Raw genomic sequence first — 19,137 nt, forward strand, 5'->3', positions numbered from 1 at the left:
AAACCGAATTAAATCGACCAAGCTGCCCCTCTTGACCTGGTATGGCATTAATAAATCAGGTCACTTTGAATGAGAAGAAAAAATGCACTACATAGAATGCATTTAAATGTGGCTCTTCTTGCTTCTTTCCTAACTAGTAATAAATAAAATTTTCCATAGAAATTGTTGCTGTTTTGGTGAATGATCTCAGTTTATTTTTACCAGAAGCAAATGCAAATGTCTGTTGCTTTGGGATTGTAGTATGCCCAGAGGTTTCCCATCTCTAGAGTGTTACCAGTCAGCCATCATGTCTAATCAATGCCATCACTAACCTTGAGGCCAATGGCTCAAGAGTGACCACTAAGGTGAAAGTCTCCAGTCTATTCTTACAAACCATGACTGAGAGGAAAATGTTTGCTCCTGACTTTCTCACATCGGATCACTGCTGGAGAATGGGAAACTTGCCCAAGGGGATGTTTAAAGAGAGTGTGAATACCTGTTCCCTTGGAGCTTAAATAGCCCCCGAGGCTGAAATGAAGAACATGAAGGATGCTTTTCTCAAATCTTACTATGATTCTGTCCCATGTCTGCTAAGGCTCTTCTCTTTATGGTCATCTAGTTGAAGAGCCTCTTCTTTCCCAATAAGGTTCTCAGATAACAGAAACACAGCAGGAATCCACGTGGCTACTTCTACAAAGTATCTGGCTAACTGGCTTCTCTACTATTTGTTGAGAATTTTCAATCACATGACATTTCTTTTGGAAAAACGTATTTCTTAAAACCAACTACTCATCAAAAAAGTCTTCTATGTATGTGCTTCAGAGCCATCTAGCTACCCTGAAAGGTATTAGTAAAGTAAAAATACGTAAAAATCTGCAGTTCTTATTGTCTCTATTGTAAACTGTTACCTGCGTGTCAGTGCAATGTAATCATAACACGATAAATGAAACCTAATTTCATACCATTACCTGGGAAGTAGCAAAGTAGGTCAGCCATCTTTCGATGTGCACTGCATACCACCCAGGTACCAGACACCTCCTCTGTAACGTTTTTAAATCAGTTGGGGCCCAAGGTCCTGTTGTGATGACTTCATAGAAATTGAACCTCAGGGCAGCTGGATCTTCATGGGATCGTTGGTGCTTTAAAGGAAAAGCAAAGTGTAGGGTTATATTTATTTTAAATTTTGTGTGTGTGTATACCTGTGCATTTGAGAGAGTGTCCTCTCACAGAATATCAAGTGATATGCGGACATATTTGGTTTTGTTTCTTGTTTGTTTGTTTGTTTGTTTTGCTTTTAAAACCTGTAGGTCAAAGGCAGAGACAGAATGAAAGGATTTCCTACAAGGGTCTGATTATAAATGAAAATAGGTTAGAGATAAAATTTAAGCTTGATAAGCTGGAATTGAGATAGGTATGGTCTCACACATTGCTTGGCCTACTGTGTCTTCCCAGCTCCTTCTGGGGGCTTCTCGGTGTGCCAGATTCTATGAATGCAGATACCTCAGATCCTGATTCCTAACCATTGCTTAGATGTCCTATTCAAGTTGAGGATGTTCAAAGTGCTTTTGCTCTCTCTGGCTCTTCACCAAATACTATTTCCCTCCTGATTTTCAGTACCAAAGCCTAGGAGTCTTTCCCACAAAACTATCATTTGGCAAAATATCAGAGCCTAACTAAAGAGACAAATTTAATAATGCAGATGTTCAAAAGATATTAGTCTCATCCCTAGAGCAGCAACCAAAGGAGCGATAGTTTGGAATATAAAAAGGATGTGAGGCATAATTGTTGTCTTTAAGGAAATGAAACCTAGCATGAGAGACAGTGGAACAACAGATAACATCAAAGTCATACATTTAACTGATATTTAAGAAATTTCTTAATGGTGACAACCATGCCAATAGAGGAATAACCTAGACTACAAATGAAGGAAACTTTAATAATAGTCAAAGCTTTTGAGCCAAATGTTTTCTGGGCCAAAAAAATTTCAATAATCGTAGAATAAGCCAACAAACAGAGAAAATAGAAGTGGAAAAGGCAAGGAAAGACAAGGTGCATAAGGTGTATACATATAAATAAACTGGTGTTGCATAAATCTAAAAGTTAATATGGAGAAAAGTCTAAACCTAGAGAAAGGATGACAATATATAGGGCCTGGTATAGGGCAATAACTGTTTTTTTATTATTATTTTTAAGTAAACTTTACATGTAAATTATTCTAGAAAGCAAAGATGATTTCAGAGGGGTCAGAGATCAAGAGAGGAAAGCAGCTGTCTGATAAGTGAAGCTAATATTTTGCTGTATGCATCAAGTCGAATTCATGCAGATTACGTAATCAGTCTAAACAGCAAGACATGCAGAGATTCCATAATCGGGAAAAAACTGTAAACGTGTGGGGGATGAATATTAATAGAGTACAGCAGGGCTAAAATTCTGTTATAAGCAGTGACAAGAGTGTGCTCAATCTTCTCTTATTGACTTATATAAGTTTAGCGTCAAATTTTCTTTCTATCCCTGCAACTAAGATTAGCATAAAAATATGACCGGAAAGTCACAAAGGAACATATTTTTTGGAAAAATAGCACTTTGGTTCCTCTGTGAGTTCCATTATCAAAATGTGCGGTAGAAATTACAGTGGCAGGTGACATTCCTGCTGCTTTCTGGCTTACACCTGCTGAGCTGCAGATTTACGGTCCTTACTGAAAGGACGGGTCTAGCTAAGAATTAGGCTACATTATTTTGAAATTTGGAACACATTGGGGCCCTAGCTTCAGCAATACAGGCAATAAAAAGTATTATCAGAAAAAATAATCCCCTAAAATCTGTGTATCCAAAGAATTTATTTTGAAATTAGTCACAGATAAGCACTGTATTATGTAATTCTATTTTATTCAAATGATTTAATCTATATAAAACATTTTTTATTCTATCCTAAATGGATTACATATTCAGCATTCTCACAATATCTGAATTTAAAAATTTTAATTAAAGTTTATATCTCAGTATTTTGATAGCTTTTAAAATTAACTTTATTATAAAAGCCATTCAAATAAAAAACTTCACACACCCAAATTAATCAGACTCAAAGTCTTTACCTCTTAATGGACTTCTATACAGTTAGAATAGGAATTCTGAAGCGGTGGGACTTCCTATTGGATTTTACACTTTCAGTATAGAATATATTTTATGTGCTTATCTACCACCAAAACTGAAAAATCCATGACAGAGTTAGAAATAGAAAAACAATTATCTTTTTATCCTCTTTCATAACTCACATTCCTTGCCTACATTTAGTCTTCCTATATCCTCTAATATTTAGCCATTCTTGTTCACTTTTCTACGTGTTATACATAATGTTCTGGTTAGTTCTATGTAAACTTGACACAGGATAGAATCTTCTGAATAAAGAGAACCTCAACTGAAAAATGTCTCCATAAGGTCTGGCTGAGGCGCATCTTCTTAGTTAATCATTGTTAGGGGAGGGTTCAGCCCATTGTGAGTGATGCAATCCCAGGGCTGTAATCTTAGGCTCTATTAGAAAAGACTGAGAAGGCCAATGTAGAGCAGTCCTCTATGGCCTCTGCATGAGGTTCTGGCCCTGTTTGCATTCCTGATCTTCAGTGATGAACAGTGCTGTGGAAGCAAACATAAGCCAAAATAAATCCTTTCCTCTCCAAGTTGCTTTTGGTCATGGTGTTTCATCACAGCAGTGGCAACCCTCACTAAAACTGTATATAAATGATTGGTAGTATTTAAAAGAAATGGATTCATCTTGCTTTGCCTTATAAGTTATCATTATAAGACAAAATATAAAATTATCTGAAATATAAATGATATAACTGAGAGTTAATAAGAATATCCCTCTCTATGAGATCACTGTAGATTATTTTTAAAAGAAAATCCTTTGTAAAATATCTCTCTGCTGATTTCTATTCAATTTTGATTGTTTTTAGGCTACTTTACTCTTTTCTTGTTTTACAAAAATCAAAGTGTAATAGGCTTGTATAAAATTAATTTTAATATTCCTATATCTTTTAGTTAAAATATTTTTATTCTTTCAAAATATTACACATATATACAACATATCTTGCTCTTTTCCACCTCTTACCTCCCAACATACATTCTCCTTTGACTTTTTCTTTCTAATTTTATGTCTTCTTTTATATTCATTATTTTTTTAATCCACTGAGTGCAGTTAGTGTTGCACATATGCACGTGAGTGCTGCAGTCATCTTCTGGAGCATACTCAACCTACCAGTGGCTGCATTCCCAAAGAGAAATAACTCTCCCTTCCCTGGAAGCCATCAATTGTCAATAGCTTCTCAGCTAGGAGTGGAGCTTTCGAAGGCCCTCCCCAGTCTATGCTGAAATCATCGCTGCCTTGATCTGTGCAGGTCTTATGTAGGTAGACACATCTAATGTGACCTCATGTGTGCAATAGCCATGCCCCTTCCAAAAGATGACATTTTGCAGTATTCTTTGTGTTTTCTTTCTAATTATGTTATCCAGCTTTATGCTTTGAAAATATATTTCTATTTATTAAAGAATTAACCACAAATGTCTCATCTGGCATTTATAATCAATTACAAAATTGATTATCCATTTGTTTTTCTACTGAGTCTTTAATCTTTTCTCTTTGGAATCTTTTTGTCTTAATTCATGTGACCACCACCATGGAGTGTTTTTTCTCTAAGGCTACTTCTTCTCCTATGTAATAACCATATGTTTTAATTTTTTCATCAGAGTTATATCTGTGAGTCTTTAGCAGTGGCTACCATGATGCTTTTTTCTTCACTTTTGAATTGACCAGAGCCACATAGTTCGGTTCTTTTAACCCGATTGTTAAGGGCCACACTTTCTGCCACATCATTTAGTTCAATTAAAGTGATTCAGACCTATTTTGTGTACTTGCCTAATTTCTTAGTAACTCCAGCACTGTAGTCACAACCTGTACTTGACAGCATTGTCTTCTCTTGCCCTTGGATTCTTTATGTTCACAATGGTTCCTTCAATTCATCTTTCTGAGAATTTTTCATCAGTAAACTCTCTCTGATGTGATTTCATTATTTCTGTTTCCCAAGATGCATGGCTCTGATTCATGAATTCCTGTCTCTAGTTTGGAATTTCCTTCCAGAGTTTCATATGACTGACTCTATTATACATATTATCGTAAGAATCTACACATTATGATCATTTCCATAACTCTGACATTCTCATTGTCATCCTCATCTGTTTTCTAGCACCCACAACCTCCTCTTTCCTTCTCCTGCACTTCCTGCATGTGAGTGTAGGCTCATCATCCAGCTGCCCAATGTGACAGAAACTTTATTTATTCTCGAAACTTCTTCATCAAGCTCTGCTAATTTTTATCTCTAGGCTCATACTATTCTATATTCTCTTTAGTGTCTACTATGTAGCTTTATCTACTCTCTATTTCTTTTTTCTATCTCTTTTCTTTTTTCTTTATATTGATTTTTATTGAGCTCCACATATTTCTCTGCTCCCCTCTCTGCCTCTCCCTTCCCCTTCAACCTTCTCCCAAGGTCCTCGTGCTCCCAATTTACTCAGGAGATCTTGTCTTCTTCTACTTCCCACATAGATTGGATCTATGTATGCCTGCCTTAGGGTCCTCACAGCCCACAAATCACAATTGCAGAGAACCTACTCTCTATTGCTTAGTAATACTATGGTAATAGCTTTGAGGTTGACATCTCTGAATGGTCCTTTGAATCATCTAATCTATGCTTTAAGCACCAGATTTGATGATGCTTTCTAAAGAAAACATTGTTGCAATTTTGTCAGTTACTCTGATGGCAATCCTAATGGATTTCAGACTCAACTTTTTAAGCCTCCATCTGGGTTTTCTTTGGGGTCACAATGGTATTGTCATTAACACTTTACATGGGGTATGAGTTTTTATAGTCAGAGTACTTCATTTATAGTAACACTCCTTTTACCATCAGCCTATCCTCCATATACTTGATGCTTACTCATCCTTAAGTTTTATGCCGGAGTTCATTTGGACTCTATAGAGTGTTCTCAGCATACCTTTACCGAGTTTCTCAAAGAACCCTAATAAACAAATGCTAATTGCATATTGTTATGTATAAAACTAGGATTAAAAACACATTCATTAATATCTTATTAATTAAAATTTTATTAAATATAGCATCACAATATTCAAATATATATGGATGTACATTTACTTTCTTTTGCTATTATTTTATAAATAGAGATTCAATGTACCTAAACATTTGTCCATCCATTTGAAATTTTCTTTATGATCAATTCCAAAGTCAGTAATCACAACAGAAAGGATTTTTAACCTCTCTATTGTGTTATTATCATTTGTTTTCAGAAAATATCCAAATACATTTTTAGTGAAATATTTGAGAACTTTATCATTACATCTTGCCAACAAACATATATAACAGAGTCTTGTCACTTTATTAACAAGGTATGACATTTTAATGTATATTTTATGACCTCCAAGTTGGCCTTTTTTACATAAACTGTTGAGTGCTTATATTTAATGTATAGGTTTCTGTTTCCTTTGCTTACTTGATACTGATATTAGTATTTATTCTTTTAACAAGTTGGAAATCATGTGTAAATTAAAGCACAAAGTAATTAAAAATAGAGTCGTTAGATACTGACAATTAGTTTAAATACATTTTGACAGAACAATATTTTAAATGCTTGTATGATTTAGGAAATATATTAAGGCTTTTATTTGTTTATTTTTGTTTGTTTGGCTGTTTGTTGAGAAAGGGTTTCTTTATAGGCTCTCCTATAGCTAGCTAACTAGACTGGCTACACCAGACTGGCTTTGAACTCACAGAGATTCACCTGCTTCTGCCTCCTAAGTGCTGATATTGAAGATGTGTGCCACCACTGTAAAACTACTTATTGCAGTTTTGTGATTTTGTTGTTTGAAATTCATTTACCAATTCTGTATGAGTTAAATATTTAGCTGTGTATAGTTGACTGAAAGGATACATAGATGGATAGGATGGATGGATAGATAGATAGATAGATAGATAGATAGATAGATAGATACATCGACAGACAGGCACAATATCTGGTTTAGGCTTAGAGATTTTTACATTTGACCCTTTAGTATATCTGGGTTTTATTTAATGATGAAATCAACTACATCTGAATTTTCTCAGCACTACTTTTCTTCATTCATACCTGGTACCAAGAATATGCCCTGTCCGAGGGGTCAATGAGAATAGTAATGATCTTGGCTTTGGGAACAAGAGATGCAGCTCTCTTGGGAGCCTCTTCTGAGTGGAAGTAGTTAGCACTCTTTTCAAATAGGAAGTCACTGGTAATGTTGGAAGGTGTAGGAAAAAAGTCCATATACCTGCAGGAAAGAAAAGATGATTAATTAATCTGGGCAGTAGTTTTTATTATTATTTGCCATCCTCTGAATAGGAGGAGTTTGGACAGGTCTTACATTTGTTTGCATCAAGTTCAAATTAGTGTGTTATAAAATCACTCAAACAGTCACCATGCTGTGTACTTCTGATGTGAAAGCAACCCAGAATCTTATGTACTTATTACTTATCTAAGGCAAAGGAAACAGCAAGATAGATTAAGTGAGTTCGTAATGAATGATTAGATAATATGGTGGATTTGAGCTGGTATTCTCTGCTGTCACAAACCAAATCTAAAATTACAGATTATGCCTGTAAAATGCAATATTGTTCCATCTTGCCTGTCTGATATTTTGAACTGTAAATGCGTGTTTGCAAATTTGAATACTGAGGTTCTTAAAGTTAAATAAAAGTTCACAAGAGAGAAAGACATGTAAGTCAAAATACCTATAAAAAACTAAACAGATTAAGGCATAGCTGTCTCCTTTTTAACTTCTACAAAATTTGGTAATATATGCAGTAATATCAGCACATTGTAATTTATCTAGAGTAATGAGGGGCTATTTTCCATCAGTTGATCCTACTATGCCTCCATGGGTTCACTCCTCCATATGCTGTCGGAACGCTCCTTTGTGTGTAGATTATGGAATCAATATGTTCTGAGGATAATTCAGTACAAGACTTTAATTATGTGTGTAACCCTCTTTACAGCTCATCACTTCTCTCGCCCTCAAATGCTCTAGAAAAAAAAATAATGAGAGCAATTAAGAATCCATAGAAGACACTTATTTTCCTTTTTGACATTTGTTATTATGTTTCCCAAATGAAGAGTACTGAAGACGCTCATCTGTATTCTTGCTTAAAAATTTGTGTTCCATTTGAGCTCGGAGAAAGAGAAAATTGCTTTTCTTTCTTTAATAATTTGCATGTAGTTCTAAAATGTAAAAGGGAAATAGGGTAGTAACATCACTGCTACAGAATGAACACAGTTTCACTCAGGTTGCGAAGTGAGATCTGCCCACTGGCAGTGCCCTTGTTGGACCTTAATTCTAGAAGAGTCATGTGTTATGGAAACACACAACTTTAAATGTTAGAAATTGTGCATTGAAAGGAATTTTCCTCATATCAAATTCACCTTAAAATCTCAGTGAACAAAAGTACAGGGAGATCAAATACCAGATCATAATTTTTTTGAAAGTTAGGATACAGCCAGACATTTATTTTAACACACCGAATGCCATCTCCAATATTAAATTTATTCTATTTTAGCTTATGGAAAGTATTGTTCTGTTAAGTGTTTTCTCTCATTTGTCAAGTACTAATTAATGTTTCTTTTGTTTCTGAGTGTAATTGATATGGTTTAGGATGAGCTCTATTATAGTTTGCATGACAAATATCGCCTACATTGAAATACAGCATACACTGCTCATGTAGTTAATGAAGACACATGTCCCAGATTACAAAATAAAGCAACCCCAGGCATCACTGGGAAGACAAATTATGTGTTTAATAAAATAAATGGAGAAACTGTATAACAAGAGTATGCTTAAAGAGAATTTTAAATATTCTTATGAATAATTCTGATGAAAAATACCCTGCACTGTTCCTTATTCAATCATATTAACTTACCAGAAAAATATTATCATTATTGCACTGTCCAAATCAAATTATAAGCAACACTGATTAAACATATCATCATTATAAATTAATTTCTAATTCACTGTGGTAGAATTGAGCATAACAAATTTATTCTGTAATTATGCAGATGCCATGCACACATCTGTAATTGCTCTGCAATGATGGAGCATGTGTTAATAATGGAGTTCATTTTTTGTTGTTATTCTTACCACTCGATCCCCTTGTGATAGTTGTTGCCATTAAAAAACTGAACTTCTTCAAAGGTTTTTGGGCTAGGGAGATTGCTGATGATGGAAGGGTGCATAAGAAGAAATAAATAAAGAGCAGTTGTTCCTATTACAAAGAAAAGAAGATGCATGTTATATGGTAGTAAAAGAAAAGATTAGAACATCAATGTCATATTGTAACCAAACATAAAATCCAGCAGAACATTTCTTTCCAATGTTTCCTTATCACTAAATAGATGTACTTCATTTTAATAACAATCCAAATGTGTCTATGTGATCCTATTAATCTAAGTATCTGATTTAATGTTGCTACATAGCCAAAGTAAAGTCAATGAGAGATTCAGCCGAGGCAGAATTTCAGAAATCTGTGTTTCAATTTCCCTTTGGAGTAAAGAGTCACAGGCACAGAAAGAATCTATGTTTTTGGCACCTATATCTGGTGAGTCATTGTTGATATTTAATTTCGTTCAAGTAGATAAAAATACTTGATAGGTGTTAATATGTTATTCATTATATGCCACAAAAATGTTTGGTCATAATTCTTGATCAGAAAAGCACATGTGTTGCCCTCAGTAAACTTGAAGTTCACATGTGTTCTTGGCTCTAGGATATAGTTAATAAAAGCCTTGAACAGAGGCTTGAGGAGCAAAAGACACTAACAACAGATCTAAAGGAGTCATCACTTAGCATGGAGGTGGTATTAAACACGCAGCATTTTAAACTTATTATGCATATGGCTCTAAGTTTGATAGGTTAAATCAAACAAGGAACAAAACATTCCTTAAAATGACATAATATTTAAGCAATGATAAATATTGTTGCAGGTTTTAGTTTCCTGAATCTTTTCTATAAATACCCTTTAATTAATTAATTAATTATTCTTTTGAAAAATAAAATGATAGGAAAAATTCATTCTGCCCATTGAGCTATTAAATTACTCAAATTGAGCTTAAAGACCCTAACCCCAGTGTCGTATATCCTATGCAGGGAGTTTCAGCCAAGATAGCTCTTTCTTGACAAGTGTTCTAAGGCAACACACATACTGTACTGGCTAGGTTTACTTTTGGTTTGTTTTAAAAAAAAACCTTAAATTGAAAAAAAAACTAAAACAAAAGATAGATACATGTTAGAGACATCTGGAAAGAGGGAACTTCAACTGAGAGAATAGTTCTGTCAGGGTGGGCCTGCAGGCTAGATTAAGGAAAATTATTAAATAATGTCTGATGTGGGAGGGCCCAGCTACCACTGGGGAGGTGGCCTTGGGAAGTAAGACTTAAGAAACAGATAAATGTGAGCTTGGAAGCAAGCTAGTAAGCAGCATCCATCCGTTGGTTTCTTCTTCAGGTCTTGACTCCAGGTTTCTGCCTTGAGTTCCTGTCCTCACTTCCCTCAGTGCTAGACTGTGATCTGGGCATGTAAGAAATAAACCATTTTCTTCCAAGTTTCTTTGGGTCATGCTGTTTATCACAGGACTAGAAAGGAAACTAGAACACATGGGCCTTGGAAATCTAGTGCCTGGGCAAGTTGGACTTGGGTGAAGTTTTCTTCCTTCCTTCCTTCCTTCCTCCCTCCCTCCCTCCCTTCTTTCTTTCTTTCTTTCTTTCTTTCTTTCCTTTCATTCTTTCTTTCCTTCCTTTGTCACTCCCTCCCTCCTTTCTTTCTTTCTTTCTTTCTTTCTTTCTTTCTTTCTTTCCTTTCATTCTTTCTTTCCTTCCTTTGTCACTCCCTCCCTCCTTTCTTTCTTTCTTTCTTTCCTTTCATTCTTTCTTTCTTTCCTTCCTTTGTCACTCCCTCCCTCCCTCCCTCCTTTCTTTCTTTCTTTCTTTCTTTCCTTTCATTCTTTCTTTCCTTCCTTTGTCACTCCCTCCCTCCCTCCACTATCGTCCCTCTCTTCCTCCCTCCCTTTCTCCTTCCATCTCTTTCTTTTTGAGACTAGATTTTAAGTACTGGGGTTATACTTGTGTAAATGCAGGGATTTGTTAACTTTAGAAGCACCTGCTTTTTCTGAAGTTATTCTCATTTAGGAAGCGCTTACAAACTAATTTGCCAAAAGAGCCCCCAATTCATGTAATGCAGTGCTTGTGATTAATTCCTCCATAAGGCTTGTAGTTGGTACTGGAAGCCATACACATACATATATTAGTGAGATTAAAATCTGACCACAAGTGAGACTTATTTCTTTTTATGTAATGGGAAGCAAGCTACATCTCAGTACTAGGTTAGGTGGGGAAGCTGTTTCTTCTATGTATCACTTTTTTATGTTGCAACACAAAGGCCCAAAAAGGATTTTTACCTTTTAACAACAGTACTTTTATTGCAATGTGCTATGGGACAATGGTCTTGTACTCTGTAAAGATTTGTCACTCGTACTGGTTTAATAAAATGCTGATTGGCCAGTAGCCAGGCAGGAAATATAGGTGGGGCAACCAGAACAGGAGAATTCTGGAAAGAAGAAAGGCTCAGTCTGCAGTCATCACCCAGACATAGAGGAAGCAAGAGGAGAATTCCTCACTTATAAAAGCCATGGGGCTAATACAGACAAGAATTATGGGCTAATTTAAGATGTTAAGAGTTAATAAGAAGCCTGAGCTAATAGACCAACCAGTTTATAATTAATGTAGACTTCTGTGTTTCTAAACCTCTGTCAACAGCAATATTTTTATTTTTTGAGAATTTTGTACAATGTATTTTTATCTTATTCATCACCCCTCTCCTCCTTCATGCCTCCCAGATTTATCTATCTTCCCTTCTCACCCAACTTTATATATTCTTTTTTTAGGCCATCAAATCCAGTTTGTGCTGCTTATGTGCTCCTGAATATATGGAATTCCACACCCTCTTATCTCTGAGTATTGGTAGAAGAGGGTGTAGAAGAGGATTTGGTATATATGCCTCATTGAGGCCTGCACACTCCACAGTCCTCATGTTATACTCCTTAAAAAGTTGAAGGTCTGTCTGTTCATTTTTACCTATTGCAGAAAAGAAAAAGCTTTTTACTCTATGAGTATAATAATAAGTCATTAGAGCCGGGCGGTGGTGGCGCACGCCTTTAATCCCAGCACTTGGGAGGCAGAGGCAGGCGGATCTCTGTGAGTTCGAGACCAGCCTGGTCTACAAGAGCTAGTTCCAGGACAGGCTCCAAAAACCACAGAGAAACCCTGTCTCGAAAAAAAAAAAAAAAAAAAATAATAAGTCATTAGTAGATAATGTAGTACTATTCTCATTCCAAAGAAATAGTAGTGATTTCTTCTGTAAGTCCCATGGCCTTTTAGGCAACGGATTCATAATACAGACAATGATGCTAGGTGTGGTTTTAATCTCAAGGAGAAGCCCTTACTTCTTATCAGAAAGTAACTGGTTGCTCCCAGGATGTTTGTGCTACTACCGAATCCAGTGTGTACGTGTGCCTTGCCAGGCTAGTTGTTAGTACTCAGAATGCAGAGCTGGGTAAGAGTGATGATTTTGTTTCTTCCCCAGTAGCATGCATAGTAGTATTCCGAATTGTGAAATCTAACTAGAATGGATGAAGCTTACAGGTGAGTACCAGCTTGATTGATCCATGTTCTGTGATTTAAGCATGTGGTATCTTTAGCAATAGAGTTTTGTCATCAAGCGCTATAAGGACAAAGAATATATTCAATGACTTGAAATGTTTGGTTAGTGAGATCTTACTACTTTCCAATACCTCCAAAAAATGGTATCTCTTTGTAATTTCTGGCAATGGCTATTTTAAGCCTGTGTTGCCTAGTAAGAACTTGGTTGACTTATTCTAGGGTAACTGCATGTAAACTGATTTCATATATGCAGGAGGTATTTAGGAAGTTTCTACATTTTATGTTATTTATTCCTCTCAGTATTTCCTCTTCTACCTTGGCCTTCTCTTGATCTAACCTTTCCAGTTTTACTATTCTCCTTTGATCTTTTATACCACTGCACTCTATCTTCCCACTCTTGAAAGTCTCCCTTCCCAGACCTTTGTTAATTTTATGACTTCTATATGTAATTCAAAGAAACACACATATTGGAATTATCAAAGCTCTTCTTTCCTTATTTCTTTCTCAATATGTTTGTTATTTATATGTAGAAAGAATATCGAACATTGTATAATTATTTCATATTCTGGTACTTTATTTGAATGTATTTATCAACTGTGGTTTTCTACTGGAGTCTTTTTATTGAAATTCATATCTGTAAATAAGAATATAATAATTTCTTTCTTTATTATCTGTATCCCTTTATACTGTCATTTTTCTTATTGATCTAGCTAAGACTCCAAATATTCTATTGATCAGGCTTAGGGGTAGAGTGGACATTCTTATTTTTTCCTCAATTTTAATAAAACTGCTTTGAGGTTTTCCTCATTTAAAACTATACTGGCTGTACGCCAGTTGTGGTTAAACATGTTTAAGATTTATGTATGTTGATCAATCCCTGCAATTCTGGGATAAAGCCAACTTGATTATTGTAGATAACCTTCTTGTTGTTTTCTTCAATATAATTTGTAAGTACTATATTCAGAAGTTTTGCATCTATGTTCAGCAGCAAGACCAATTGATAGTGTTCTATTTTAAATATCTTTGTCAAAATTTTGTATCAGAGTGACACCGACTTTGAAAAAAATGTAGAAATACTCCTTCATTTTTATTTTATGAAATAGTATGAGAAGTATTAGTGTAACTTCTTTCTTTTGTTTTTGTAGAATTCTGTATGCAATCCATCTGACCCTTGGAATTTTAGTTGAGAAAATTTTAATTTCCACTTTTATCATATCAAATACTATGTGCATACTTAAATAATTTATTTTATTTAGCTTTGGTAAGACATTGTACACAATAATTTATTTTATTTTCTTTAGCTATGGTAAGACATTATACACACATACATTATATAATGTATATATGACATATTTTATAGATGTGCACATATTATATGTGTGTGCATTTATTTTAGATTTCCCAGTTTGCTGAAATACAGATTGTTAAACTATGTGTTTATGATTCTTTGAATTTCCTCAGTCTTTATGACAGTCTCTCTCTTTTTAAATAAAATTTTATTAAATAGAATCCTCTGCTATTTATTTTGGTGAATTTGACTAATTTTTTTAAAAAAAATATTGTATTTCATTTAAAAGCATCAACTCTTCATTTCCTTGGGTCTTTGGAATTTTTTATTTCTATTTTTATTGATTTTTAGCACTGATTTTGATTATATCATCCCTCCTAATTTTCTGGGTTGTTGTTTTTAGTTTTTTATACATTAAGAAGCATCATTGAGTTTTTGGCTTGAGAGTTGTTATATTTTCTGATATAGGTCCATGGTAATATAAGCTTTGTTGTATCATATATATTTTGGTATGTTATATTTTCCATTTTATTAAATTCTAGGGATTTTTAAAACTTCCTTCTCAGTTTATTTCTTACTTGAAACAGTACACCTAATATTCATGAGGATATTTGTTGGTTTCTATGAGTTTATGTTTCTATCATTTATATTGCTGTTAATACCTAGTTTTATTCCAGTGTGGTAAGATAGAATACATGTTGTTATTTCAGTTTTCCTGCATGTGTTAGTATTTGTTTAATGTCCTAAAATGTGTTCAATTTTGGAGAAAGTTTGATGAGTTGCTGAAAAGAATGTGTATTCTTTAGTGTTTAGGTGAAATGTTCTGTAGATATCTGTGAGGTCCATTTGAATTATGATGTCATCAACTCAAAGAGGTTTTTACTGTCAGGTGAAACTTGTTCCAAGCTTTTAGGTTAAGCTTTTGAAGACAAGAAAGTTGTATTTTATAAACAGAAGACATAGGATAAAGAAATGCCAGAAAAGCAGAGAAAATCAATAGCACTGCGATGTAGTAACACTTTCTTAAACATAATATCTTTCTTAATATTTTAAAATTTAAAATAAACCTTTAAAACCACAAAGTCTACAATGACATATTTCAAGTCCTATAAATCACAACTATCAACCCAGACTATTATACCCAGTAAAACTATCCATTAAAATTAAAAGAGAAATAAGTGAGAACCAGAAAAAGGAATTCGTGACTACTATGTGATTCTAAAGATGACACTAGAAGGAATGTGTCAACCTGATAGGTGAAGCACACCTAAGAAGTAACAGTCTACAAAGGTAATGAGGACCGGTTGTTGGTCTCAAAGACAGATAGGAAAAGGAGGTTACTAGGCCTCTAGTATAGAGGTTATAGCATGGTGGCTGGAGAGTCTCCAGTGGAAAATAAGCTTGAATCTGGGTCTCCACACCAATTGAGCAGACAACCCAGCTCAGCTGTCTTTCATTGCGTAGTTGTTTTCTTGAAGACTAGTGTTGATTGACAGAGTAACACCCACACACAAACACACACTCCACAAAGAAAAACAAACAAGCAGACAAACAAAAAATACAGATAAAATTCTGGGCTTCCAATTCTAGACACCAGCATCTAGAAACGGTCCAGGTAGTTGTTACCCAAGAGGATATTAGTGAGGTTTATAACACCCAAAGTTTAGCTACCACAACACTAGCTCCCCAGTTCAGAGTTAGTGACTTTGAAAGCCCGCTGTTTGGTTATTCAGCTATTAGAAGGTGACTAAACTGTTCCAAAAAATGTCTGGCAGCAGATTCTTTGAAAATTACAAAAGTGGTGGAAATAAATAGTGGAAAGCAACTGGAGAGAAGGTAACCTGGGAAGAGAAAGCTGCAAAGAGCCCAATCACTGAAACAGTGAGGCTCGCTGCCTTTGAAGTTCCAGAGTGGTTCAAACGTCCTAACATAGGAAACTGGCCTACAGCTACAGAGTGCATAGCTCCTGACTTTGAAGGTCCACCTCTTCTTCAGACCCGAGCAACTACAGTTTCCAGGTGTAAAGTCTTGGCGGTATGAGTCTCCATTGCTGAGCGTCTAGAACTGTAGTTTCAGAGGTGTGCAGAGGTGGTGCACAGGATCTTACATCTGCTGACCCTAGGAAAAATACCCCTTATTTCCATTCTAGTGAGGTAAAGGGCCCAAGACAGCTGTTTTTTTTTTTTTTGATAGAATTCAAATGGAAAACAATCCTCAGGCAAATCTAAAACCTATTTGAATGTTAATTATTTAAGAAATAATCACTAACATAAATCTGTAAAGGAGAAAGAGAAAGAGGAAGGTGGTTAAGAAGTGAAACAACCTGCTAAGAAGCTGACTGCCAGCCAGAAGAAACACCTCAAATGCAGTAAAAATTGCAGTCATTAAAGCTATGAGAGGGGTCTCAGAGAATGAATCTGATTTGCTCCTGAGAACAATAGATCACAAAGGAGAAAATGTGAGAAGGACCACACATTCCAGATAAAAGTGTTAGACTCAGACTTGAAGATGGAGGGGGATATAAAACACAGAGGACTCTTGAATTGTGTTTTCAGACTTAAAAATTACATGATGATGGGGGATTAAGAGAAAGGAGGGGTGCAAGAGATCTGAGGGATTTTTAAAAGACTTACAAGAAAACTGAGAAAATTGATAGCTTAATATCTGTTAGGGGTTGAACATGGTTGGATAAGGGCACAGATAAAGAAATGCTTTAAAGTTACTGCTGAATATCCAATAATAAATATTTTATGACCTCACTTAGAATAAAGATTTTTTTAAACCATTCATTGGCTGTGAAATTGTACCCAGATATATCCTTGTGATCTGCGCCCTATATCAGGTTCTAGAAGATGTGAAGTGACCCCTGGGTAAGAAAGAGAAAATGCACTCTGCCATGGCTTGATGCTCTTAAAATCAGTCATTAATTCTATGTCTGCTGCCACAAAATGCTCATATTTTTGTGCTCTGTTTTTTATCATTCTTGTCAGCCACGTTGTGCAATCACTTTGATGCAATTTGTGGAGCTGGAGGAAAGGGTTTTTGTCTTAGTATTACTCAAGAAAATCTATTTTTACACAAGCAACCCTTTATTTTTAATGTGCTGGACTAAGCCAGGCAAATTATGAGAAATTAATACTGAATAAATGGCACTTCAAAGTGTGATGCTGTTAAACATCCTTTTTCAACTGGTAACATTGTTTCCAAGTGTGAGGGTGCAGAACTGTCTTAGTTGCAACTGGAGACATGATATGAGCTGCCTTAATTCCCAGGCTCCTCTTTTGTCTGCCCCTTGTCATTACCTGGCTGATCACAGTATAGGATCCCATCTAGGATTCGGTAGTGGGAAAATGGGATCTCATTTCTTTCTAGTTTCACAATAATTTTAAAAAGAGGAGTTCCAGGCTCATTTTTATGCTTCATATTTATGGTAAGAAGTGATTGTATCATGTTTAGGTTGCTGAAATTTAAGTGTCCTCAAGCATGGGTAATTAAAAGGTACATGAGACTTCCCTACAGGAGATTTGCAATCTCTTGACAGCAGTGGACATCTTGCTAATATCTATGGTTGAATTTTTCAAATCATTAGAACCATTTTCAAATTAAATAATATATTCACGCCATCTGAATATTAAAGTGTAATTCCTCTGTTTTAACTCCTTATTTCATTTGAGAAAGTTAAAAAAAATATCAGCAACAACAACAAAAAACAGCTAGAAGCTTTATCATTGTCACATTGATAGGCCACATATTAAAATCTAATGGTATAACATATTGGTTTGATAAATACAAATAATAAGGAGGAAAAAGATTTATAGTTAATAACCTGTGGTTTTCCAGCATAACTAAACAGCAATAATATCCACTGACAAATGATAGAGGGTCTGTCTTTAAATGAAATTTTTAACAAAATTTTACAACACAGGGATGTTTTATTTCTTTGCTATTTATTCTCAAGTTGTCAGTGCTGTAGGGAATTGGCAGGAAATTAATGCACATTTTAAACAATAAAAACATGATCTATTTGAAAATATGTGTTGTCTTTCTACCCACCCTGCATGTGTTAATTTGCTGTTGTAGTACAATGTATATTCCTAGGGGAAGAAAAGATTTCAACAACCAATATCTAGTCATATAGAAATTTTGCCCACAACCTTTAAAAGGATCTACCTGCATGGATTACAAATGTCTTCATGGCAGCTTATTTATCGTGGCTGTTTGTTTTGTGTTATTGTTCGGGCCCTCCCCTGATGAGGGTGCTTCAAGTCCAAGTAGTGAACTCAAGATTCAGCAACTCAATAAAAACTTTAATTAATCAAGATATAAGCAAAGTATATAAAACTGTCACACACTGAGGAAAGTATAAAATATTCTAATTGAAAGTGTCATCTCTTTGGCATAACACTTTCATTCTCTTTTACTGCATCCTTACACAGTTGTCCTTCAGTACACAAGAAAATATCAAGGGAGAACAGCCCGGGGAGACTGGGGCCATAGCAGAAGACAAGCCTATGGCACATTAATACTTAATGATCGTTTTTAACAACACACATATAAAGTAATTTGTGAGCAATAGCAGCCACAGTTCTGAACAGGAATCAATGTGATGCTGATGTACAGTGTAGCACTGCCTGAATCTGCATCATGAGTCATTTTTTCATGACTTAACTCTGGGATGAATTAGGCAAAGCCAGAAAAAGTAAAAGCCAAGGAAACGCTGACACTTAACCTAAAAAAATACCAAAACTTTGATATGTATGTTAAACAAATTTAAACTCCACGACTAAAGCATCCAGAGTTCAAGTCTAATAAATGGCAACAGCAGGGTCTTTGGGGGGCTTGTACTATAAAAGATCTACCACAAGGAGGTACCATAGTCCAACAATGAACTTGGTAGGTCACAAAGCCCCATATTGTGATGCCACAAATACTTCATAATGACAAGGCAAAAAACATCGCTGCCTGGCCTTACCTGTTTTCTGAGGCCCAATTACAAGGAATTTTGGTAAATGATCACAAGTTTTCTCCCTGGACCAGATGTCTTTGTGTCGTTTATCGTCGCATGGGTTCTG

General features: G+C 35.2%; 1 protein-coding gene across 2 annotated transcripts in view; it reads right to left on the minus strand.

Moving 5' to 3' along the window:
• The window catches only part of Ndst4 (N-deacetylase and N-sulfotransferase 4), a 270,125-nt gene that overhangs the window by 11,770 nt on the left and 239,218 nt on the right, over positions 1-19,137 (minus strand). For both annotated transcript variants that reach the window (XM_041650698.1, XM_041650688.1), the window contains 4 exons: positions 19,038-19,134; positions 9,206-9,329; positions 7,171-7,345; positions 948-1,118 (listed from right to left, as the gene is read on the minus strand). In XM_041650698.1, the coding sequence (XP_041506632.1) occupies positions 948-1,118; positions 7,171-7,345; positions 9,206-9,329; positions 19,038-19,134 (567 nt within the window). The remainder of the gene's footprint in view (positions 1-947; positions 1,119-7,170; positions 7,346-9,205; positions 9,330-19,037; positions 19,135-19,137) is intronic.

This window comes from Microtus oregoni, unplaced genomic scaffold (genome assembly GCF_018167655.1).
Source record: "Microtus oregoni isolate MIOR12 unplaced genomic scaffold, Mior012 000000F_ref0000247, whole genome shotgun sequence".
Classification (NCBI taxonomy): Eukaryota; Metazoa; Chordata; class Mammalia; order Rodentia; family Cricetidae; genus Microtus; species Microtus oregoni.